Consider the following 27,877-nt stretch of genomic DNA (forward strand, 5'->3'; position numbering starts at 1 on the left):
GCTTATTCCCGGCACTAATTAATACTCTCCTGCGTTTTAGAAGTTCTAATCCTTGGATTACCCGCCCCATTTTGTGCGCTAGCCACTGGAAGGTTAAAAAAAAAAAAAAAAAAAATTAATTTTCAAAACACACTGGGTTGGGTTTGAAATGAAAATTTCCATAAAAATTAGAATCATCTACAGTCCTTTTTATTGGCTTCTAAAATCTTACTACTAATTACAATTTTTTTTTAAGTTGCATATTTTTACTATAATTCATCATTTTGTTACAAAGAAAAATGCAACATCAGTAAATCCAAAACATTATTGATGATAAAACTAACATTAAATGTGCCTTTCACCACAAAAACAATTATTGGTATTTATGTGAAATTAATTAACACAAGATACATTTAAACATTGATTTCAGGTCCTTTAAAAGAAAGCTTGCTTCTATGTATTTTAACTATTGATTTACAAAAATATTTTTTTTTTAAGTTACCACTACACAATAACTGCATAATTATTAAACTTCAAGTGGAAATTGTAATTTTTTTTTCCAGCAATTAAGTAGCAGATCCTTTCTTGATCTCTTTCAGCAAGGCAAAGTAAGTGTATGCACCATTTAACAGCTGCAAAAAAAAAATACACAATACATTTTTAAGACACATAAGTTTGGCACGTGGGCTACCAGCTATGTGAACATCATAACATCATAACATCGTAACATACAACCACATTTCAGGTAGAAACCAGCTCAAATATTTTCTATGTGATGGTGTTGATCAAAAATAATATGTACAAAGTTATTAATTATGAGCACATACAGGCATATGCCACTGAAGAGTGCCAGATCCATTAGCAGGTAAAAGGGAATGGGAAAAAGAACGTTATTTATAAACCAACATTTTTCCAAGACAATTTTATTTTATCAAGTGTAAGTTTCGATCAGAAGGTGGTGAAACTTTACCTCAGCCCCCAATTAACCTGACCCCCCTTCTCCCCCTCCCCCCAAGGATTCTCCACTGCTCACGATTTGTACCTATAGCTAGGGAACGGAAAAATTAGCATCATGCTATAGATGCTAAATTTTGCGTATTTACAGTTTAAATAATAATAATTATTGCTAGTTTTTAAAATAAATCCCATTTTGGCTAAATTAGTTTCAAATATCAATTTGTAAAATACCCTTTACAAAATGTCACCCCAACTGCTTCACTTTATTTGACAGTTTTCAAAATTTTGTTATAAAAATGAGTCGTTTCACACTTAAAAATAAACAACCCAGTTTTGTAGACTTTCAGCGACCTGGAACATCTTGTATTCATACTTTGCAGTTTGGGACACATACACCATGTATAACTAAATTTTTTTTTTAACATATCTATTTGTCATATAAAACTTGTCAGCACTTCAGTTAATATACAAGCACAACACATCCATCATCTTTGAAGCAGACTTTCTATAGTTTCAATGACAAAAGTTGTATGGTTGGTAGGCCTCTGTGAGTACTAATTTTTTGATGTGAGGCGAATATCAAATCAAATTTTTAAAATACTCGCAAAGTTGAAGCAAATTGCGAATATTGTTCATCCTGCTGAAACCAGAATCTCATTTTTTTTTGTCACCTTGCATTACCTGCATGCATGATAAATATGTACATTTTTACTGAGGAAGGAAGCAAGTCAACTGCAAAAATCCCATTACCCACTCTCTATTTCTCTATTAATATCTCTTGAAATTTTAAAATACGATTTTGGGTGTTGAAGATTTAAAAAAAAACATATTTGTTGATTACTAAAAAGTTAGCAAATGTACTAAAAGCACAGTTTTCATTATATGTTACTTTAAGGAGTATCCAAAAATATAATTATTTACGAGTAAAACATTTTTTTTTTTCAATAATCAATCATTTAAACAATTTTCAAACAACTCAAAAGTAACTTATCTAAAACTGATTTAATCATTTATTTTTACAATAATATTACAGGTGAAGTTGCTTCAGCTGCACAAGCCAGTTCATCTCCCAGTTCCCCTACGCTTCTACACCTCATGCGGCCAAACCTAAGTTTACAGAGGTCAGTATTGTACAAAACAGTATATCTCTCTCGTTATGTTGCTGAAAGCAAATTTTCCAACTCAACATCACAAGATAAATGTGAAATACATTAAACACGTACCGTTCCATAGGTATCCGTGCATATGACCTTGAAGTGGAATGCAGTGATTTTAGATGGTTTCTGTGCTCTCATGATAACCATTCGGAGCATGGCATTGATTTGTGGGTCCATATGGTACCACTCGCATGAGTACGCTGTCAATGCAACTTCTTGACTCTGAATGTGAACAAGGCAAAACAATCTACAATTTAAATTTACATTGGAATAAGTTTGTATACAAAATATCTTTCATTTTATCACTATGCAACACAAAGGTACAAGGGCAAAAAGGGCATATGCCCCTCCCCACTTCAAAAATATTTTTATTTTTTTTATAGTGCCACCATAAAAGCATGTGTTATATTAATATAATTTTATCTGCTTAATGGTGAAAAAATGTATATGAATAACAAAAGAGCCAAACATACAAAGATCTAAATAGGTAAATTACTGTCAATTTGAATTTTTGAAGCAATTGAAATTATAATTTCAAAAACTTACTGAGTGCCAATGAATACTCATTTAAGTTTTGAAATTATTTTACAAGTTGAAGTCAATTATTATCTTCTCTAAACAACTTATTACATCCTAAATGTTAGGCACCATAACCATTTAGTAGTTTATGACTTTGGATAAAATATAAAATACCTTCGAAGACAAGACGAACTCAATTGTAATACGACTTAAGACTACCTCAAGTGTATGTTGCGTGTATGACGATCCTCGAGTGTAAAACGAGATCAAATTCTTAAAACTTTGTGTGTATAGGTATCCTCAAATAAAAACTGGTCCTTTAATACATAATGCAACCAAGAATGTTTGACAAACTCGACTGTAGGGCATTCTTATTATTAAGTTGACTTTAAATACATTAATATCTTAAATATATGACAATTCTGATGAATTATCCAAAATTACCTCATAATGATGTCAAAATTCACTGCGACTTAGCTTACACATGAAATAACATGGCTTTTTATTTTGCAGTTTTTTTTCTTCACATAATTGTTTGATGAGTTTACAAAGAAGTGATGAAAAGTGAACATGGCGTATTGTAGTTCAAATATATTTCTATTATTTTTATTTTAAAACATATGCTCTTACATTTGCGAACAATTTTTATTGTGAGATGAACCATTTAATTTTTTTTTTTATTTCAGTTCCACTAAAGTTTACTAATTTTATTTTATTTTTTGTATCCTTGAAAAATACATACCAGTATTCACACAACCCTAAAAAAATCCCTTTTAGCACAGCCTACAGGAGCACGTAAATTTTGAAGTACTATTTCTTCTATAACATTCTGGAATCTTCTAAAAAACTTGTGTAACATCTGAAAAACTTAATGTACATATCCTGTTTGTTCTCCAATATTTCAAAATGATTGATTGAATATTTTCTCATATTCCATGCTGCGAAAATATTTCAAATGTTTTTAATTCAATGCATCCAGTATCAAAAAACTAAGAATGAATTTCATAATATGTCTACTAAGTAGTTATGAAAATTTTTGACCTTAAAACAATATATTTCATCCCTTACACTAACATATAGTCACACAAAAAATTGGACTAAAGTTTAAGATAATGTTTAAAAGGTTTACAGTAAGTTAAATGTATCATATGATGTAAAAAAATAAGGAAGTTTTTTAATTTATTTATTTAAACCCCTGTTTTTTCACCCATTTGCACAATTTAGCTTCAAAAAAAACAATTATTTCAATTAATTTATAAATTTAATCAAATAAACACTTAAAATATTTTTGTACCTCATTTCCACCAACATGTAGGTATTTCGGACGAAATCTACAAGACAACAGGCTGGCAATAAATAAATAATCCCACTCATTCAAGAGATCATAGGACAGAGTGACTGCCATTTGTTTCTGCATTTGAATCTCTTCCTGGCAAGGAAACTCTATGACGATAATGATATTAAACAAGCTAAACAACATTGTCTTCACACTAATATTGTTTTTATATAGGGTATAGAGAGTCTGACATCAAACTACATTAAATTCAACAATATTATTGGTCAAATGTACGTAAAAAAAAATCGTTTAAGATGTATTATTTTATTTTATTTTTATTATCTTCTTTTTTAATTCCCAAATGGTATTCTTTTTGAACATGAGTCATTTAAAAAAAAATTACCAAAAATGCTAACATTTCATCATTTCCTGAAAACTAAATCTAATAATGTTTACATAACATATCAACACTTCAATTTTTATAACACAAATTTCATCCAGACCATCTAAGAATGTAAAGTAAGTTATTGTAAGAATTTTAACAAAAAACTAGTTTATGCAAAATATTGATACTGTAATTGTTAAAATAATATATCACATAATTATTTTATTTTATGATAAAATCAATACTGCACAATCAAAACTCTTAAATAGTGTAAAAAAATTTTTTTTCAATAAGTTGACCTTGTCCTACAATGAACCAAGATAATATTACAATCTGATGTGCCTCTAAAGTGCAATGTGGGCATTCTGAGAAACAAGTGGAAAGAGAATACCCAAGTTTCTGCAAGGTACTCTTTTCTTCATTTGGCCACTCATAAACACAATATTTTTTTTTATTATTTATATTACTTGGGTTTAACGTATTGTCTACAGCAAGTTCATCAGATACCAAGAGCGTACGCAGGTTTTTATTTTTGGTGGGGGGGGATGAAGATGATATTACCACTTTGCCCACTGTTTGCTTTCAAATTCTTTCCATCTGTTGGTGGGAATGACAGATTGGTTTAGGATTCTGGGAAGGGATGTACTCCCCTCCCCCCTCCCCCACTCCATATGCCTGGTTTGATACTATAAACTAAACAACACAGTTCAAGGAAACTGGTGAAGAAATCAGCTTTGGTAGATGGATATCGGGATTCGAACCAGAGTCCTCTGGAACGTGATTTAAGCATCTAACCAATGCGCTACCTCGCTTCATTACTCTGTTTGTGAATGAACAGTGGTTTTTTTTTCAGAATCATGTAGCAAAAAACTGGGTCTGAGACACAGACTTGTCATGTGATTTATAACGTGACTCCATACAGAACATCTCGACACTATCTTGTCCTTTATAAAAATAAAATATTTTGAGTACTTAACTTACCAGCTGTAACAACGTGTCTGCATAGCCGCAGAAAAAGTATAATTCAAAGGATAAAGACACTGCGAAGACGACGAACCTAACCAGATTTCCAAAATCAGCAGAGTTCTGAAACATTGTATTCCTCTCATGTTTTCTAAAAGTCAGAAAATTCTTGTTAAAATTTTTAAAAAATACAAGTTTTCATACATTTTTTTAACATAATTATCGCAGTAACATTTTATGATAGATTAGTGGAAGACATTAACCAAACACATATTTTCATAACCCCATATAACTATGCTGGAGGTATTTAAGATTGCTTACATAGCAGTATAGTATTTTTTCAACCATATTTTCTATACAACTGTACTATAAAATCCACTACACGTTAAATTTTAGCAGTTAAAAATTACTCTAAGCAAATACAATTCACATATTTGTGAGTAAAACATAAAACCCATAGAAAAAATCTTAAACCTACCCAAATAGTAGTAGTAGCAGTAGTAGCAGTAGCAGTAGTAGTAGTAGTAGTAGTAGTAGTAGTAGTAGTAGTAGTAGTAGTAGTAGTAGTAGTAGTAGTAGTAGTAGTAGTAGTAGTAGTAGTAGTAGTAGTAGTAGTAGTAGTACTTGATATATTACAATAAAATAATTTAAACATCTATGACCAATTTTTTACATGCTTAAATGATAGTATGTGCCAAGCAAGTGAAGCGGACGTTTCCGGCTTCAAGACGTCGGATGTGCGCCCTGCTCCTTCCCTTCACTCCCCCCTGCCCCTCTGCTCGCAACGTTACTTTTGTTTTTGGTTTGTGGCGACGTTTCTCTCCCTCTTTCCCGCTGGGCCTGCGCAGACATGCTTCTGTAGGGTTTACATTCGCTTGCACTCTGGGACTCGATCTTAAGTCTCCTGTCATTCAGTCAGTTCGCGGGTGCTCAGTTGTGTTCAGCGGCAGGTGTGTGTCCGCTAGTCATGGCTCACGTAAGTTAAAGTGCTGGTTGTCACTTTGGCACGCGGTGACAGCGCCCTTAACGTAATTTCTCATCTGTAATGGTTAGTGATAGTGACTTCTGTCTTGCTTTCCACACTTAAATTTATAATTTATCATCTGTGGAGCTTACTGAATTGCAAATACATGCTTAGTACTGGCCTAGTTGTTGGCATCTAACTTAAATGTTTTTTTGTCTGAGAAGAAAATATGATTCAGATTATTTAATGCCAAATGTATAAGGAGCATTTCTTCATGTTTCCTGTTTTTTTTTGTAGCTTTTTTTTTCTCTGCCTCTTACGAGTTGTTTTTCATGCCATGCACTTGCCTGTAATGTTGGCTCCCCCAGTTTAGACGACTATGTCGATATTTATGTGCACTGATATATTAATTTTGTGAGATCATTTTCCTGAACGATATTAAATGCTTAATTAGCTTGTGTGAGGGATGATTGCTTTGTTTGTTGTATTTAGATTTCCCCCCCCCCCTCCCCCCCTTCGAGATGTGGATTAAGACTGAGCATTTCTTGTTATGCATCTTGAGTTCAGTATGGATAATACTCCTGTCATATGCTCCTATGTATGATGTGTATTGTAGGATGAAAGGATTTCAGATATCCATGCAAATTGTATGCTTGATCATATGACACTGACATGTAATCATGCAAGCCCTTTTGATGCTACTGCACTCAATGAATTTTGCTTGTGTGCGGAACAGCGAATTTACACAAGTGTATATTTTGTATGTTACTTAAACTATCTTTTTTGCTTACCTTTGTTTAAGAATTCATGTTTGCTTATAATGATTAACTACGTGTTATCATGTTATCAAGAAGCCTGAATCAGGTTTACATACACAAGTATCAAAGTATGTAATTTTTTTTTCTGAGTAGTCTTGCCTTGGTGATTGTACTTTGTAAGTTTGCACAGTATTTAACATTGTTGTATTTCTGTATTTTATTCCCAGTATTTAACGTAAATGTTAACAAAGTGTTCATACGGCACATACTGTTGTTATCTATATCTCAATTTATGAATGTAATCTTCTACGTAATTATTAAAGAATTACTTTTTATACTATTGCTATTTGTCCTCACTGTTAATCTCTCCGAGAGCCTCGTGATTATTTATTATTGCATTAAAATGGAAAATAATGTTCAAAGCTATTTACTCTGCTTTCATTTCACAGCCAGTTATGTTTTCATATGAACACTCACACATCCTATCACTGTTTATCCTTAACAAAAGGGTTTGGTTTCAGCTTTGTTAATGTTTCATTGTGCCTTGCTTCGAGCAGTTAAGGAGCCTGTTGGGACCTAGGCTCCTAACAAGTTTCACAAATATCAAGGCATGTCTCAAGCAAGAGCTGACAACACACATCACTCAAACACTTGCAAAGAGTATCCTAAAATAAATTAAATTCAATCACTTACCTCTGTAGCTTGCAATCCACTTACAGCTATCTCACACATGCTGTACAAGATTTCTGCCAACATTATGGGATTAAATACATCATCCAGTTTCTTTATAAACCTGAAAAAAAAAAGTTAAAATGTCTTTTCAATTACACATTTTAGGAATACAATATAAAAAAATCCAAGCCAGGATCTCAATTATAATCCCGTTCCTGATTATGGTTTTCCATGGATTCATGGAATCACTCTAGAGTCTAGATACTTACTGGACTAGATTCATACCACACCACAACTGATTTTTTTTTCCTTATTCCTTATAATTATGTTGTTTTATACAAACATGAAATAAAAACTAAAAATTACTACAAAAGTTTAAAAAAAACTGCTTGAAAGTCAAATATAGAATTGCGAGTATATAGATAAGAAACTTATGCTACATAGTTAAAAGTTGCATTTGATACTGTGAATCACTCATTATTACCTACTTCAAAAGCTTGAAATATTTGGTGTGTGTGATAAATACGTAGGCTAGCTCTCTAATTATCTTAAGGACATGTGCTTTTCTGTTTCAATAAACAATCATAACTCATCTCTATAGCAAGCTCCCTCTGATGTCCCTCAAGGAGGTATTCTATCTCCTTTATTGTTTAATATCTTTATTGATAACGTGTTAAATTACTCCACTGTTCTGTTAGTCGCTGGCGATCTTAAAATCTATAAACAGATTACGACTGTCAGCTACTTCAGCAGGACATTCCTGAAATCTCTAATAAGTGTAATTCTAATTTGGTTACTCTTAATAAAGATAAAACACGAGTTATATCCTGTAGTGTACTAGGAAACCATATCCCATTCAGTTTGATTACAAGCTTGAGAATTCAATTATAACAAACACTTTTTATATTAAAGATCTAGGCGTTACTCTCGACTCTAAATTACATTTTAATCCGCATATTAACTCTTTGGTTTCTATCTTTCACAAAACCCTGGCTTTGATTAAATATACTATGTTAATTAAATACTATGCTTCTGATTTAAACTCTTTACTTATACTTTATCATAAATCTGGAACAACATCAACTCATTGAATATATTAATACTAGCAAACATTAAGTTAACAGGTTTAATTCATAGAAATTCACAAATCGACTGGATTAATTGGTCTAATAGTTTGAAGTTGTCTCGGATGCACATAAATTGGCTGCAGCACAGAGACATGGCAATATCACAAAGCACGCTGGTTACGAAAACTAGCGTAGAGAATGATAATCGACAATCGACACATAGTTCAAATGTAACATTTGAGGGAACGCCAAGCACCCATAGCACTGCTGTGGTTCACTTCACACTCCCGCTAAAGCAAAATGCAAGAGAGTGTTTGCTGCCTGTTTGGTGTTTATCTTATTAGCCAACCACAACTTTCGTCCCCAACACAAAAAAAAAAATCTGTGGCAAAGATGGTCAACCTGTTGTGTTAGTATATTAAATGAAGTGCTGACAATTCTTAAGTGACAAACATACATAAAAATAATATGATTATTCATGAGCATGTGTTCCAGACAAATTAAGGAGAACCAGGTTACTGAAATTCTACAAGACAGGATAGTTTCTTGTTAAGTGTGAAATGATACATTCTGTATAACAAATTTGAAACCATAAAAAATTTGTAGCAGTTGTGGCAATTCATAAAGGATATTTTAAAAATTATTGACATTTTACACTAATTTAACTTTAAAAAAATAGCATTTACGTTGAAAAAGAGTAAAAAAAAATAGCATTCAAAGTGTAAATTAGCATCTGTAACAAGATAATTTTTCCGGCCCCTAAACATTACTCACGTGATAATGTCATTGTGGTGCATAATACATTTCCTAAGATGCTGTACGATGTGACGCTTCAGCAACTCTTGCTGGAACTCTGTGTTTCTGCCCGGAGGTGATAGGTCAGGCCCAGATACACTTCCACCTTCTGCCTTGTCGTAATCCATTCCGTAGGCCGACTCCTCAGCCGCTTCCCGCAACTTCCCAAGCGAGGCCGTCAGGACTCGGTACTGAGCTCCCGCTTGCATCAGGAAAGCGACGAACATGGCGTCGAAATTGCTCGCGCTCATGCAGAAAGACAACAGGCTGACCGACTGGAAGCAGTAGACCGCTTCGTAGCTGGGCGACGACTGGTAGTCGAAGAAGAAGTGCGCCAGGAACGGATGGAGACGCCGCCCGGTGGGGTCGGCCCCAGAGAACACGACCGTGAAGACCGGCGAAAAGGTCCAGGACAGGAATATCAGGAATATGAAGAAGGTTATCGTCAGCGTGAGGATGCGGGCAAAGCGATTGGTCTTCGTGACGATGTCCGCGCACTGCGCAGAGAGACAGCGCGGCCACTCGTACTTCTGCAACACACACACATGGTGTATCATGTTACTGTAAACACAATGCTCACACGCAACTCACAGCTTCTAACACGATTTACAAGAAAGAAAACACACACAAAAATGACAAATTACTAAAAAATCCAATCACTCACATAAACGATTATCGTAAAGTTAGTTGTTTTTTTTTTTTTTGGAATGGATGGTCAACAAACATTCTGCTATAATATTGCATTCAAACAATACCTGATTTTTTTCTTAATAATTGTAATACGCCCATTTCATTTATTTGATTTTATTTGTTATTATAACTGTATAAGATATCACTGAATTTATGATATGTATCAATTTAAGATTTCACTTAATATTCAGTAATAAAAACCAAGTGCTACAGCTTGGCCGCACGGAACTCTTCAAAGGAAGCGGCGGCGGGGTAAGCACCCAGTCGACGGACGTGCTGCTAGGCTTCTCGCGACCAATCACGTCGGAGCTAACTGTACCAGCCAGGGTGAATGACCCGTCCTCTTTCTTCCCTTCTGGCCTGTGGGTCCGGTCGTGTATTCAATTTAAAACTGCTATCCAACATATCAAACAAATAATAATTATGATTCAAGAAATTCGTGTACCAATGTATAAATGTCACAAATAAAAAAAATTCAAATTTATCGTAATAAAACTCTGCCCACAAACATGAAAACTGGCTGCAGGGGCAGGGCTTAAATTTGTCTGAAGAAAGCTGGTTGGTGGACCGGTAGAGCCCCGGTCACTGAACTAGCTTCCTCAAGAGATAATGTAGGGAACAGAACCAAGAGTCTCGGTACTGCCTCAAAGGCAAACGGACGCGTCCGAATTCCGAAATGGGTCACGGCACCGTTGAGTATTCAATTCAGTTCTGGGGTCTAAAGCTGAAACACAGATCGCAAGAAATAGTATCGGCCTTTGGAGGGCCCGAGAAGGTTTGAATCACTTAATCAGAGTCCTTGCGTTATTTTCACCAGAATCGTAATATAACATGAACAATTATTGTTTTTAATTGGTCATTAACTGAACCTTCAGCAGCCAAGTTTAATGTGGCCATTTTTTTAATTCAATTGTTGTTTGTGTCTGATCGCGCAAACACAGTCTTTTGATTTTACCCAAAGTCTAGCCGGAGAAAGGATATGAACAGTCTAAAGAACATAACTGTCATCGTTCCTATGAAGGGCGGGTTACATAATCAGTGAGGTTTGCAGAATGTTCAGCAAATGAGGCTTCATTCACAAGCCAACGTGCCAATGCAGTTCTAAACATGTTCTGTATGACAATGTGTTCACAGAATGTCGAACGCCGATATCTCAAAGGCATTATCTCAATCTTCCTGTCTCAACACACCAACACAACCTGCATCAAGACTAATATTTCTGCAATCTTGAATGTTATCTAAGGGAAATATTATATGGCGAATTACGATGAAACCAAAATAACACCGCAAAGCATGCCAGTTCAAAGTACAACCTCGAAATGCAAGGTAATACACCATAAAACACAGAAATTTATCTGAAAACATGACATTGATCAGCAATTAGACTAAATTAAATTTGAATTACAAAAATTAATCTTTTATCACAAAAAATTCATTGAATGTATTTTATTTAACATGAATTTTGTACCAAAATTTATGAACTAAATGGATTGGAAAAAATTCATATTACTTTGATTGATCTTGCATTTCATTAGTTACAGGTTTTTGCAATATTACATTGGCACATTTTAAAAACATATAAAATTTGCCTATGTATTTTTATTTTATCTAAATATTCTGTTCCAGAAATGCTTATTAGTTATTACTAATGATTTTACTGAATAAATGCATTAATGAGACTATTATAGTGAAATAAGTATGAAAAAATATTTTAGTTTCATATTTGTTGATTTAATTAATACAAAGTATAAAAATAAAAAGCATAACACCAAAACATCCTGTTTTAAAAATGAAACTGACATGAAAATGAAACCATAAAATCTTGTCCCTGAATTGATTTTACGTCATGAACATTTAGAATATGATGTAATAGTTTTATACAAACAGTTGCCTGGAAAATCATTAGTGAAATTCATTACATAGACATACCAAAGTCAACAAATCAAGGTCAAGATCAGTTTAGAAATTTTTTTTAATGCTTACATCATCAAGAATGTCACATTAAATGTTTATTTACATGTGACAGATGTAAAAGATCAATATAAATAGTTCTGGATGGTGTGTGAATTGTATCCAGAAAACAAAGGACAGGAAAACCACTATTGCTCTTTCAAGCTTCTCCACCAGATTAAGAAAACACACCCACATCCCAATACTTATCCTTATTGATATTATTACAGTACGGTACCAAAGTTTGAATATTTTCATGTTCTCTCTCATTGGAAAGCTACTTGTGATGTATGTAAAAATAAAACTAATTAAAAAAAAAATTAATTTGTACAATCACGATGTTTTGGTTCTGTGCAGCATTCAAAGAATCCTGTAGTGTTCTGACAGCTGTACCCAAAATGAACTCTTTTAAGTACGATTCTGTGAGCTGGATCATTCACACCTAATGATTTCAGAACATCAGGTACACTGCCTGACCATCACCACCCATGAATCAGTCTAGCCCTTTGAACTCGGAATTCCTAGTCAGACTAACCATCTTTAAACTCCTGTTCCTAATCTTTGTAAAACCCCTTGAAACATGTGGCACTGTTCTATATTGTATGATTGAAGGCACTGAAGAGCCATACTTGACACAGGACTGGAACATGAAATTACAGATGGCGAACCTAGTTCAACATAGGAGTTCAGGGTCGCTACATGCTTGAAATTCCAAAATTCCGAGATGTTTACAGCTTTTCGAGATCTGAATCGACAATTTTTCCTGACCTTCCAGACACAAATTATCCCGCGGCTCACTTGGTGTTGCTTTTTGGGGGAAAAAGAGGTATATTCTTCCAAATGTATCACCTTAGCAAAAGTAATGCTACTGGATACTGGATACTGGATACTGGATACACATGTTTGTATACAATTACTATAGATTCACCTAAAACTATAAAATGAAGGCTATCGAATTTGTATGTAAGCATCTGGAAATTAGTTCACCCCCTTTGTGTTTACAGAAAAAAAGTCCATGGTTTCAGGAAAAAGAAAATTAATAAAAATTTTGTAATTAGTGAACATTTTAGCAGTGTTTAAAGGGGCCTGAACGTTGGCAGAAATTGTATTTTCAGTTTAATTTATCTATCACACAAGAAAAAATAACAGAAATGTTTGTTAATTTGTTTGACTTTTCCAGGTATTTCCTGACCATTTAATTTCCCTGACTTTTCCCTATTTTCTAAACCTGTAGCAACCCTGCTAGCCACGCCACATCATGCCACGCTACAATAATAACAGTGTCACAAAATATTTACTATGGATTCCACCCACTTTAGAGATATATTCCAAGTCACTTTTTAGTATTATGGCTGCAGGCCTCCAATTCTGGTCTATACTTTAAGACTAACAGCTCACCCACTCATTCAAAACCTGTTCAATTATTTACCATTATTACATCAACACACCACATTTCCTACTTACCCACAGTTCTTGATAGCTATGATCACTAAAACGTTGCACTCATGTGACAAGGGACTCATGTCTCTCTATGAGCACTGAGTTTATATTCAAGTACATAAAACCACTGTAATCTTGGATTTCCCTTCGTCTTTAGCCTTTCTGTACGTAACAGTACAAAATATAAAAGCCTATCATTTTACCGTCACCCACAAACATTCTCTTTCAGCATTTTTGTACATTCTAACATCAGACTATTTTTATATATTTTCTCCCCTAATGCTCAGGAACTGATGAAGAGACAGTTTAGTCCAATATGAATGCCAGTTCTGTAACCTGCCTAAAAACTGGAAAATCTAATCTAACAATATTTGATAATAATCTTTTGAAAAAAGATTTAATACAAATTGCAGAAAGATGCGGCTAAACATTTTTTAACCACGTGCTTTAAATAACATTTGACGCAAGGGAAGAGGATTAATGAACTAGTGAAACCAGCTGTATAAATAGCTATTTAGTTCCTAATACATTAACTGCAAAAAAAAAAAAAATTCTTGTATTTGAATTTAATTTTATCACCATTACTAAATGCCTTTTAAAATTCAAGTACGAAACTAACACTTCAACTATATTTTTAAATAATCATTGAAATAGCTTCATCTATTTTAAGGAAAGTTTACACTTTCTCCAAAAAAATGTGTGTGTTTTTATGTTTGGACACCTTAAAACAATCACTGCTCTGATTCACAACAAATATATTACTATGCTTAAAGGTTACCTGAAATTCCCACAGCATCCTAAGAAGAGACAATATTTTTTGGCGCTGGAGAATGATGAACGTATATCTCGCGAGGGTTGAAACAACCCCCACCGTCATAACTACGTTGTTGATGATGGCGTCGAAGTTACCCAAATCCCGGACTATCCCAGCCATATTCGCTGCCAATATAATGATGTGGCCGGCCACCACCGCAGCAGAGTAACAGCAGTGTAGGAAATGCTTCCACGCAGAAGTAGTGTCCAATCCCAGCATGCCCAAAACCCTCAGGAGCCAAATGTTCAAACCCATATCAATTGAAGGCATCTGCATTTTCAGATTCTGGAACCCTGCCATTTTGTTGATTCTAATTGCTTCGCTGCTCTTTCAGACAAATGACTACGAATCTACCTACTAGACAGCAAACTGCTGCCAATAATTCTGACTTCACTCAGCACACAATTCCCAGCAAACAATATGTGGTGTCCAAATATCGTAGAAACTTCTTATATTCCACGCTGCAATAAACCGAATACTTAAATTGAAAAAGTATCAACATCAAATAGAATATAATTTTTCTTGGACTACAAACTGCTATTTTCCCTGTTATTTTTTTTTTTTTAATTCTTAAAGACCATGAATGTATACTTTGTAGTGTTTCGTGGACACAGTATAGGTATTTTAATATGTACAGGTAACACACTTGTCAAAGAGCATCACATATGGAAGAAGAGGATTATTGCCAGCCACTCATTCGAGAAATACAACCCATACCTCACTGCAAGTGGTGTTTATTATTTATTGACAGGAGAATGGAATACACGATCAAAGACAATCTGTGGTTTCAAACGCAAACGTAATCTGGGTTCCACAAAACACGGAAGGATTAAATAACTCTACAGCTGATAATAATTATTTCAACTCTTGTCTATCAATAGCATATCTGTGCAAGAGAGTCATGCTGAATAATTTAACATCAATATGCCGGTCCAAAATTATTACATATGTCTTAAACTTGCTAATTATAAATTATTTTATTGTAAAAATTCATTCACCATCAGAGTCAAAAAATAATAATTTACTGAATTTAGCATTCAAAAACATTTAAATGGTTTGGTAAATAATACATACACTCTATTTAGAAAAAAATTAACATAAAAATATCTTGTTTTAAAAATGAAACAGCACTTAATATCAAACCAACAGATCTCGTCTCTATGCATCAAACAAGATGAATGTATTTACAATACTAATAAGTATGGCCAATCATTTTTTTGCGAAAGGATTTCCAGACCAGTTTTATGTTAAATCACTGTAGCATATGTCTCTGTGTTTGTGGTTGATTGGGTTTATTTCAGGTACATGTCCATTGTCATCCAACAATCTGAAGCATTCAGTAATCTAGCAAAAACGTCCTGAACGGCCCTGCCTTATAGGGCAATGATTTACTCAGGGGTGCCCACAAGGGGGGGTAACGACGCAGACTGCGTCATTAAAATTTCAGGGGGAGGGGGGGGGGGGTGTTAAAAGACGAGAAAAGTGTATATATTTTTACATACTTATAGCTTCTAATGTTAAAATACGTTTCTGGTGCTTTGATAGTTGAAAGGGATCTTGTAAATCAAATTGGCAACCCCGCACTTTCCTCAACAAAAGCAGTTTGGCATCTGTCGGTTCAGGATGGAAATATTACCTGATATGACCAAAATTATTATTAGAAAACCAGTTTTAATTAATGCAAAATGTGACAAAATATAATACTAAAAGGTATAATATTATAAAATAATTGAGTAAATCATTGAGAAAATGACATAAAAATTTCGGTTGGGGGGGGGGGGGGTGTGGCGCATCATTAGGTTAGGGGGGGGTGAGTCATAGTGTTTGGGGGGGTGGGCACCTCTGATTTACTTTGCAGACGGCTGGCAATCACCAGGAAACAATCGCCAGCCCTCGTATACCTTATTGCAGTCTAATGAAAGATCAGATTATTTCACCAAAAATACATGCCCCTACTAGTAAGTTAGTACTTCATTTATGTACTCAAACAGAGCTGAATAAAATTGAATAAATACAGTAGTGAATGTTTTGTTTTCACATCTGATGTTCACTCTCATGGCATTTCAGTACTTTTTGCATGTTTTTGGCACACATTTTTTGACATAAGTTTGAGTAGTTAGTACATTGTGACTTAACAATTATTTTTAATATTCCTTTCAAGATACTTTGTACCAAAAGAAATGTTATTTTACAATATATTACAAATATTTTTCTCAATACACAAAACCAAAAATGCTCAAAACAGCAGTGTTCTCAAAAGTTACATTTTACTGCTGAACAACAGCAATAAATCTTTGAAATGTACTTCCAAGACTTTGTTTCACCAAGGGGTTTTTTTTTTTTTGGGAGGGGAGCGGAGGGAGGGGTGTGAGGGCAGAGGGAACACATTTTAATTTCAGCTTCAAATGAAGAGCAAAGAATAATTAAAGTTATGTTTCAACTAAAACTTAAAACTGCTGTCACAGGTGTAATTTTTTTATTATTATTACATATAATTTACCAGGGTCACTACAAACAGATAAATACAACGCAATGCAGGGAAACAAAAGAAGGAAATCCATCCATGGTAAACAGTGATGATACAAATCCACTTGTTATCGTATAAATATCCAAATTTGAATTTTAAAAAAGAGTGCCTTGAATCTGAATCTAGATCTCCATGAGTAGGGAATAAAAAATGCAAGCAAAAAAATTCAGCCAATTAATTTTTTTTATTTTTTAAGTAAACATTAAACATATTCACACGTTCAATATAAAAGCATTTCCTGAAATGTTATACAAATATTTTTAGGTCACTTGCTGAGTCCAGAAAATAAACAGAGGTTTCAAAAGCTTGGCTTCAGTGAGGAATTTGAATAAAACACCAAAAACTTTATGATCAAGAATTAACTAAAATCACAACTGGCATATTTTGCTTTGGTAGTTTTGTAGAGTAAAATAATACAGGTCTCATCAAATAATTTTGACGGTATGCAAATTCCTGAATTTCACTTCTTTAAATATTTTAACTAAACTCTTTTTTCCTCGAATATTAGGTGAACTGAATACTAACTCTTAAATGGTATTTGAGGATTTCATTAGACATAATTAATGACACCAAATTATTTCAACATTAACCTAGAGACATTAATCAAAATTGTTGGGGGGAAAAAAAAACAATTGCTGCACCGGACTTTGAACTAGAATCCTTCTGAAAGCCAGATCAATACACCACCTTGCTCAGTAGGTATCTATACTATAGTCTGTCTCACGCTCAGATGGCAGTACTGAATAAATGACGACCATCATTGCCCGATTATTAATACCCAGCTTGTTAACATTAAAAATTTTATTTTGTATACCACCTTTAATTATAATAAGTTTTAATACATTTACATATGTATTTAATTTTAGTTTTTTTATTATTTTTAGATTATAAAATAATGTCTAGTTACAGTATTATCACAGCTGTAGTCATTTCTTACCAAATAAAAATAATAATTATTCATTGCTGAACGCAAACTATTATTTCACAGGAGTAACTATTTTTAGCAGTTCCATCACTATCAATAACAAGGCATACTCAACACATCATAAAATTTTAATTTTAAATTATCTTTTTAAAAAAAATTGTTAGAAAAAATAACAGGTCAAAATAAGACGGCATCTTTCAATTAGCACTACTTAAAAATAAATAATGAATATTAACAGATGATGTTGTTGATGAAATAAAACCGGAAAATGTATTTCCTAAATTCTCATTCCAAATTTTACTTTACAAAATGCAATGTTTCAGAAATAATTTAAAAAATTTCCATTACATTACAAAGTTGTGCCTAAACTATTTTTTTTTACTCATAGGTGTAGATCTAGCAACAGAGCACACCAACACAAGGACAGTGCTAACGGCAGAAATTGTGCCTTGGAAAGAGAGAGCAAATGCCCATTTAAATGCACACTGCAATCTAAGAATGAGATGTGCTATGCAGGGGCGTAGCCAGGGGGGGGTTTTAGGGGTTAAAACCCCCCCCTTAGCACCAAATCTTTAATTAATTTCTTATTCATCAAACAAATTTCATATTAAAATTAATAAAAATTTTACCATTACAATATTTAAATTTAAGAACCGAAAACTGCTAAAATAGCACTATTTTACACCTTAAAATCCAAATTTTCCCCGGGGGAGGACCCCCGGACCCCCCGCTTTAATACAGGGGGGGGGGGGGGGGGGGGCTATGCTTCTTAACACCCCCCATACACAAATCCTGGCTACGCCACTGGTGCTATGGATGTCAAAAAAAAAAAAAAAACACTTCAATTTCAGAAGTTTTATCAGATACATGCACTAATGCAATTACGTATATTTTTTTTTAATATTTAAGTTGATGTTCACACTGTATTAACAGTACTCATTAAAAAAATTAGTAAATTCATATGTATCTGGGTAAAAAATAAAGGCACACTACTTTAGAAACAGCTTATAAACGTGCTGTGTTGTGTTTACTTTAACAATGAGTCTGTACATATAAATTTTCTAAATGCCTAAGTTTTGGCTATTTGAAGTGTTCTTAACCTTAGACCACCTTAAAAATCTAACCAAAAGGCCATCTGTGCGACAATACATATTTTACACAGCTTAAACTGAAAAAACCATGCTGTTTCAATTGACTTGCAAACATTTAACTAGTATCACACATACAGGTGTCTACATTGTGTACTAGTATTTCACACTAACCTGAAACATTAAAATAATAATTTTCTTTATCATTACTATCTTGAACTGCGTTCACCCATCCGTATGTCACACTGCATTTCTTTTCTTGATCTCCTTCAGCAGGGCAAAGTAGGTGTACGCACCATTCAAAAGCTATAAAAAAAAAAAAAAACAATAATGACACCATCAATGTATCATTTACACATTCAATTAATGAATTTCTTATTGCTTAAATCTTTCTGAGTACGTTCATTCTGGGCTGTCTGACATGCCATGCAGGTTATTTCCTTTTCCTGTCATCACTTTTATTTGAGGGCTTATCCTATAAATTTATTATGATGGCGAGCGCACTCGCATAGTATGTTTATTCTTGAATTCTTTAAAAATATAAAAACACATTTCCTGGTTCAATGTTTTTGTTGATTGTCTCATTGTTTTTATGACAACTTTGATGTATTGCATCTTTATTCTGTCCTGTTTTTGTGTTTTGCATCTTTATTCTGTCCTGTGTTTTTGTGTTTTGCATCTTTATTCTGTTGTGTTTTTGTGTTTTGCATCTTTATTCTGTTTTGTGTTTTGTATCCATCAGTTTTGTTGTTTTGTTTAGGTCTCTGTTGCTATATGGTGCACTTGTCCTCCGTGTGATGGCCATTTGTGGATCTGCCTGCATGCTGTGGTTTACCCTCACGTAATGCTTAACTGGTGAAGGTGCCGACAGTTGTGGTGGTGCCCATATAGTGGCATAAATCTATCCCTCTCCCCAATTGAGGTGGGCCTTAAATGGCAGTAAGGCTTACCGCAACTGCTAGTTGGCACTCTTTGATTTCGGATCATTCTGTAACCCAGGACGGATCAAGCTGCGTTGGCGTCGACCAACTAGTTGAGCCAGTGCTACCCACTGTTTTTAGTTCACTCAGGTGTTTAAGGTAACGTGTTTTAAATATCATTGCACTGTACATTAATTTTTTCTTCGGTATTCCCATCGAAACTACAGTGACATTCAATAATCATGAGAAATCACTAATCCAGCACGGTATTGGTCCCGAACATAACAGATTAAAAAGCCTTGACATGGTCCGCACCCTCTTGTGCAATCAAAAATTAAGGATTTTTTAAGGACACCTTTACTTGACTGCCTTCACCACCATCAAAAGGTAGAAAACTATTTGTATATCACAAAAACCCTCCAGAAAACAACAATGTGTTAAATAGTCCATACACAAAAAATAATTTTTTGGTTGGTTAAATTCTTAAAGATAAGCCCCTATTGTCTAGAATTTTCTGAAATTTGCAGACATAACATTTAATTTGTTCACTTATTACATTTACTTTATAAGTTCAAAGTAATGCAGTAAAAATACACATTTTTAGTTTAAAGGTTAGATACGAAATACACAAAATTAATTCAAAACATTTTTTGGTATATAACTTCTAATTATGTGGCCCAAAATTCACCAACTGAACTGTGCATACGCAAATGTTGTTTGCTGCCAAGTCGGAAACAAAGAACATTAAAATGCCAGAATTCATCCATTACTTGCAGTATTTATTAAGGAGTTTTTAAGAATTCTTACTGAAATTGAAGGAGTTTTAAGGGCCCTTATTCAATTAAACACATATTAAGGACTTTTAAGGATATAGGTACTGGAAACATACGAACCCTGCTTGACTCTACTCGCTGGTGTGTGCTCCTAAAGTTAAAAAAAAAAAAAATAGATACAGCATTGCTGCAAAACATAAATTTGAAACCTACTGTCCCATACAAATCCAGTGACATCACTCTGAAGCGAAAGGCAGTGAGCTTGACAGCACTTTGTCCCCTCAAGATCATCATCTGTAACATCATCTTGATCTGCGAGTCCATGTGGTACCACTCGCATGAGTACGCTGCGATCGCTACTTCTTGACTCTGTGTGCAGAACAAGCAATCAACACTTGAGCAAGAAAATCATGGTTAGTATCACATCTGTGTAGAGATGTAAGCAGAAAAATTACAGAAGAAAATTTTCCGTTTAGAAAATTTTTTTGGGAAATAAAATTGTATAACCACATATTTTACCAGATAATTTTTTCATCTAATACCAAAATAGATTTACAATTTAAGATTGACTGATCTACTAGTATACTAGTACAATCTTTCTATGCTGTAGTCACTACACATGTGAAGTGTTTAATATTTATCCTATACATATTATGAGCCTTTTATACCACTTAAGTTTAAGTTACCATTCTTATTAAAGTAGTACATACAAGTAAAAACACTGCAGAGTATGACCTATGCATAGTTCATTTTGTCTATTTACCACATAATGGCACACTGCTTTTATTATTTAGTTATATTTCTATAAAATGGTTAATAAATTTATTTTCTGAAAGCTATTTCTCATTAGAAAATTTTCCAAAAAAAGAAAACTTTCCTGGTAAACTACATTTCTACTGTTGAGAATAAGTTCTTGTCCAATTCATTAACGTTACAAGTAGAAACTACTAGTAATTCAAAGAACGGTGACTGATTGTAACATTTTATAACCTTTAGTAGGATTCTTCAACTAACAAATATTTCATTTCATAATAGTACACCTTTTTAGAGTAAATGCCAACTGATGTTTCATGCATAAATCTAACTACAGCAAACAATTTGCATGCATGTGATTTTTAGTAAATAAAACTAATTTCAGATAACAATTCGGTATGTTCTTTACTGGAGGTCTATCAAGAACATTCTTATAATTAAATGTATTACCGGTGAGTCTTTTCATTTTTCACACAAATAATTTATTAAGAATAACATCAATAAGTTCTTAGTCACTTAAGAAGTTGCACATACCTATATTTTTTTATTTATTCATTTTTTTTTTATTATATAACAAATCAGTAAATCACGGCTCTTGACACATAAGACAAATAATTGTCCAACAACGTGCCACACGGCAGCATGTACCCATCCTGAGAACCAAATGCGAAAACCCAGGGATGTGACCAAGAAAAGTGTTTGCTGTATCCAACGCCTTCACTAAAGATAAAAAACAATAATTTTTTGAACAGAAAAGAGAAAAGTTACAAACTGAAAGAAAACGTTGTGAAGCTTTATTTCAATAAATAGAATTTTCATTGAACTCATGAACGAGTAGCTGTATTGGTCATTCTTTCCGCACACCTTCTGTACTATCTCAATCTCTTCCTCTAAATCAAATCTGCTCATTGCGAGTATTTAGTTTGGAGACAATCACTGCAGCCAACAGTAATACTCGCTAGTTAGCCACAAAAAAAAATTAATCACAAATCTTTTTTTTTACTGATGGAAACAATATAGCTTACAATGTTGGCATATAATGTTAACATGAAGCCATTAATTGAAAAAAAATATAAAATATTTGTAAAGGTGTCCATTTTTACGAACCCACTGAGATTATATCAATTCATTAACATTTTCATTTTTTTTTTTTACTTACCAGATGCAACACAATGTCAGCATACCTGCAGAACAAGTACAGCTCAAAGGATAAAGCGCTTGCAAAAACCACAAACTTGATCAGATTCCCAAAATCAGCAGAGCTCTGAAACAGCAGATTTCCTTATAAATAGTAAATAAATATAATGCACAGCATGCAACTTACTTGTGACTTTTGCATGAAAATTAAAAATAAAATCCTGACAGACTGAGGAGTAACATTCAGGACCAAGGTTGAGCCGGACTAGCGACTTTGCCATTGTCGAACATCAACATATAAACAGGAACACCAAAAAAAAAAAACTAACCTACAGTGCAATGATATTTAAAGCAAGGCATAATGAGCTGCACTACAGCTGAACACTGTACATAAACGTTAGTAATATTTTCTAGAGCGTATGAACGAGTAGCTGTATTAGCCATTCCTATTGCACACCATCTGTACCATCTCAGTCTCTTCCTCTGGACCAAACCTGCTCGTTGCGAGAACCAAGTTTGGGAGACACAATATCAGCAGCCAGCAGAGAGTGAGCACACACACTTCTACAAGATGTGAAACTATTTTGAACAAATATTTACACATCTATTTTGACAATTTTTCCTGATAATTGTGAACTTGCTAAGTACCTAGCCACACCAAAAAAAAATATTCAAAATATGTCACCTGCTATAAAACAAGAATCCGTCCAAAAATTGGAATCAGTTTTGGTTTACAGAATGTGCATAACCAAAGAACCCCGAATCAGACCGTGTAGAGATCAGAAATTTGGTACTGCCTAATCAACATACAATAACTTCGCACCAACCATAGGTACAATGGTGCACCTACAGTGAGGTAAGCTGAATATGCTTCTCACTGCCACAGAGATACTTTAAAGAAGTACCTATATTTGAAAGCACTTTTTTTTTTTTTTACTTTTTGCCAGTGTAAATTTCTAAAATATAATTTTTTTTTCAAAAGACTAACACCGACTGCACTTAATAAATAACATTTCATCTAATAAAATTTTACAAATTATGTAACGCAGTTTCACTTTCAGAACGATTTTGCTTGCATATATGCTGCTGGCTGTTGTGACTGTATCTCCAAACTTGGTACTTGCAAGGAGAAGGGTTTGGTTCAGAGAAAGAGACTGAGATGGTACAGATGGTGTGCGATAAGAATGGCTAATACAGCTACTCGTTCATACGCTCTAGAAAATATTACTAATGTATACTTACAGTGTTCAGCCATGGTGCAGCTTATATGTCTTGTTTTAAATATATATACATACTCAAAAAAATTTTTAAATGGTTTATGGATAGCACTCACCTCAGTAGCTTGCAATCCACTTACAGCTATCTCAAAAACGCTGTACAAAATTTGTGCCAACATTATGGGGTTAAATACATCGTCCAGTTTTTTAACGAACCTGCAGAATGAAAATAAAGGAGATGTATAAATACTGCAAATAAATGACATACTCTAATCATATGAACATATAAAATAATTTCCACAGCATATGTATACAGTTAAAAATGCAGGATGATAACCAGCATTTATAAAAAAATAGTTAAATGTTCCAAAATATTTTCAATTATACAATTATTTTCAAAATTTAAAAAAATTAAGAAACCAATTAAAGTTTGTGACGTGTAAGATCTCGCCGGCTAGCAACAATTCAACAGACTCACAGTATGTTCATGTGACGCATAGAAAAACACTTGAAAATATTGAGTATTGTCGACAAGAGATAAAAATTAGTTTTCCTAATTAAAAGTTATAGACGTTTCTGCAATTTTTTTTTATATGGTTAAATAAACATTAAATGCTATGTACTATTAGATGGTAAAAAAAAGAATTTTTTATGAAATGCTACTTTTTTTTAGACTAAAGTTTCCATGAGTTTCTGAAATGAAACTTTCACACATGGGCATAATTTGTCTTGATCTGCACCAAAAATTCATTCCAGGATCATTTTATTCATAAATATGTAGTTACATGGATTTCCAGGTGAAAAAATTCTAAGAAATGTAAGCTACTGGCAAAAAAGAAAAAGCTACTGCCTAACTACGTGTGGGCTTTCCCAACATTACCGGGGCACCAGAAAAATGTACGTATGACTACCAGTATATTAACCTTTCCAACCATCTTAAAATAATAACCAAGATTGATAAGAATATTTCCAAAGTCAATAACCTAGCATACATTTGTAAATCATCAAAAAAAAAATAAGGGTGTTGTAAGCATTAAAATTACAGAAGTGGGAACAGTTTATGCATTATTGCATGTTTAAACAGCAAAAACTATTGTCAATAGAAATGTAATGAAAAACTACCACAATTAGTCAAATAATGAACACTAAAATAACTTCATGCATTGTTTGTTAAGTGTGAATTACCAAAATAAATTAATCCTTAAGTATGTTACTCACATGATGATATCATTGTGGTGCTTAATGCAGGTACGGAGATACTGCAGCAAATGAACTCTCAACTCGTCTCGTGGGCAGTCCACGCTCCCGTCGGTGAGCGATAGGCCAGGAACGGCTGCAGTTTCCCCTCGCGGGCCTCCGTGGTCCCCGCGGCGCGCCAGAGACTCCTCCGCCGCCTCCCGCAGCCTACCCAGGGACGCCAGCAGGACCCTGAGCTGGGCCCCCACCTGCATGAGCAGCGCCACGCATGCCGTGTCGAAGCTGCTCACGCCCAGGCAGAACGAGAACAGGCTGGCCGACTGGAAGCAGTACACCGCCTCGTAGCTCGGCGACGACTGGTAGTCGAAGAAGAAGGCCGCGGCGAACGGGTGGGAGCGCCACCTGGCGGGGCCGACCGCCGAAAACCCGGCGGTTATGAACGGGGACGCCGTCCAGGACAGGAATATGAGGAACACAAAGAAGCTGAGGGCCAGCGTCATCGCGCGAACGTGGCGGGACGTCTTCGCGATGATGCCAGAGCACTCGAGCTGAAGACATTGCGGCCACTGGTATGTCTTAAACAAATAAAAAACATTTCTCACTTCAAATGACAATACAAGTTCAAACTACTCACAGCTACCACAATACAATAAAAAACATGTTTAATTAAAATATTTTAGCATTAATAACCTACAAGTTTTCAGAGTTTTGAATTGGTTAGACTGGTGGGTTCAATCCAAGTCAATTTTGAAGAAATAGTCTACGCTGCAGTCAATATTCAGGATAGCAGTTGCCTGTGTTCAATAGGCCCCAGTTAGTCTGAATAATGGCGACTGTGATGTCAAACGAAACCTTCTCTTTCCTATTTAAGTTTCGGGTAAGAGACTGTAAAATGTTTAACCCCATCTACAAACAATGCTCAAACGTGCATATCTAGTTTCCAAATTCCAGTGTCATAACCGAACGTGCCCATGAATTTTAATAATTATGTTTGCTACTTTACACGCATGTTACCTCAAACTCCCAGAGCATCCTCAAAAGCAACGCTATGTCCCTGCGTTTGCAAATGAAGTACAAGTACTTCACGAGCGACGAAAACACAGCCACCGTCAGGCAGACGTTGCTGACGACGGCGTCAAAGTCGCCCCAGTCCCTGACCATCCCAGCCACGTTGGCGGTCACCACCACGACGTGGCTGGCGCACACGGCGGCGCAGTACGTGCCGTGCAAGGCGTGCTTCCAAGCGCAGCTAGAGTCCAGCCCCATCAGCCCGAACACCCTGAGGAACCAGATGTTCAGACTCATGTCGATGGCGTGCTTCCTCGGGTGCAAGGATCCTTCCGCCATTCTGATGGCCCGCTCGCTTCGCCGCGTTCGCTGGGCCAGGTGAGCGAGAAACCCCTCTGCTCACCCAAACAGGCGTCCGTGATCGCGGTTCCAAAACTTACTTATATCCCATGCAATAACAAACAGAATATGACATCGACCCGTGTCAAAGAGAATTAACGAGATCGGAGGCACTTTTAACACCAAATTTTTTCACCTGCTACAAATCCTTTAATTACGAGAACTCCTAGCGAACTGACTATTACATGACATATTTCGTGAACAATCACATCCATCACGTCATCAAAGAGCATCACTCACTCACTCACTCACTAGCAAAATTAAAAATGTGTTCTCTCTCTCTTGAATGAATTAACAGAACATACCAAGACTCACCTCCTAACTTATTTAAGCTTGAATGCTTAATGCAGTGACAAATCAGTAAATGCAAGTAACACTAACCATCTTTTTAAAAATAAAAATTCATTTTTTCTACAGCTAACAAATTATAACAATTTACAGTAATGCCAAGATTTTCATTTTAGTTTATGTCACTGTCTCTATACTCTGACATCAGACTAGTAGCAGAAATCTAACCTAAGGTACAAACTGTGAAGACAATGAATACCTTAATATTCCTTCTGTCGAATCTCGTTCAATATACTCCTATCTGAACCACTAAAGAAACCAATTAGCTGTTTCAATGGCTTGTTTTATATCAATTTTATGTATAGTTATGAACTAAAATAATTTATAAGAAAATGTTAGTATCCTAAGCAAATGGCCTGCCAGCTTTTGGACATTTTAAATTAAAATGCATTTCAACTACAGCAACAAATTTTTAAGCCAACAGGACTGAATACAACTACCACAAAATTTTATACGTATCATTAAGAGGCAATGCAAGTTACAAGGGCATGTAGAATACATTTGTATTTATATATAAATACACACAAAGTAAGGCCTAACGTAGTTGTCCTTTGTTGAAAAGGACTATCTCTAGCCTATCTACCCCAAAAAAGCAAACAAAAAATATATCAAGGGGGGGACACAACATTTCAAACATTTTCAAAAAATATTACAGATGGATCAACATTTCAGGCTTCCCAGGCATTTACAATGCATCTAGAAAGTTTTGAGTTTTAAAGCCCCCTAATGTTGCTTATTTTTGTCCCATTAATGTTTTTTATAGTTGATGAGCTGTTACGACCACTAAATGGCCAGTTGCACCATTACAGTTCAAGTGTATAAACTGTTTGATCATGGTTCAACCATCACTCAATCTTTTCTATTGTGACATTGTGTTTTCAGCACTGAACGAAGATCACAGGGAACTTCCAGATAAACCAACTGGCCTGGCGGTTCAAAGCAATCCACACAGCGTGAGGAGGTAAGTCTTATATTTGTACTGACTTTATGCAGGTTATTATTGTGATTGGACATGAATATAAAAAAAAAATTATGTAAAAATTTCATATCATATATTATACATGTATTAAAAAATGCTACTTTTTATATAGTTATAACCACTTCCCACAAGAAATATCTACATTCTAAGTCAGTGAAATGCTTATTATTTTATTTTAATGATTCAATAGGCTTTTTATTTTGTCAGAATTACTTCACAT

The 27,877-nt window shown here is 34.5% G+C and overlaps 2 protein-coding genes across 2 annotated transcripts; both read right to left on the minus strand.

Annotated features, from left to right (window-relative positions):
- Positions 1-336: 336 nt before the first annotated feature.
- On the minus strand, positions 337-14,506 carry LOC134537256 (odorant receptor 13a-like). The gene is made up of 5 exons (XM_063377526.1): positions 14,444-14,506; positions 9,472-10,022; positions 7,652-7,751; positions 2,160-2,315; positions 337-611 (listed from the first exon to the last, which is right to left on the minus strand). Exons 1-5 carry the CDS (start codon positions 14,504-14,506, stop codon positions 546-548), a joined length of 936 nt encoding a protein of 311 aa, XP_063233596.1. The 3' UTR covers positions 337-545.
- Positions 9,940-27,700, minus strand: LOC134537599 (odorant receptor 13a-like). Its single transcript, XM_063378195.1, has 7 exons — positions 25,938-27,700; positions 24,945-25,498; positions 23,843-23,942; positions 22,532-22,636; positions 20,833-20,988; positions 19,101-19,232; positions 9,940-10,022 (listed from the first exon to the last, which is right to left on the minus strand). Exons 1-6 carry the CDS (start codon positions 26,268-26,270, stop codon positions 19,167-19,169), a joined length of 1,314 nt encoding a protein of 437 aa, XP_063234265.1. The 5' UTR covers positions 26,271-27,700; the 3' UTR covers positions 9,940-10,022; positions 19,101-19,166.
- Positions 27,701-27,877: the final 177 nt, after the last annotated feature.

Source organism: Bacillus rossius, chromosome 12, assembly GCF_032445375.1.
Source record: "Bacillus rossius redtenbacheri isolate Brsri chromosome 12, Brsri_v3, whole genome shotgun sequence".
NCBI classification, from domain to species: Eukaryota; Metazoa; Arthropoda; class Insecta; order Phasmatodea; family Bacillidae; genus Bacillus; species Bacillus rossius.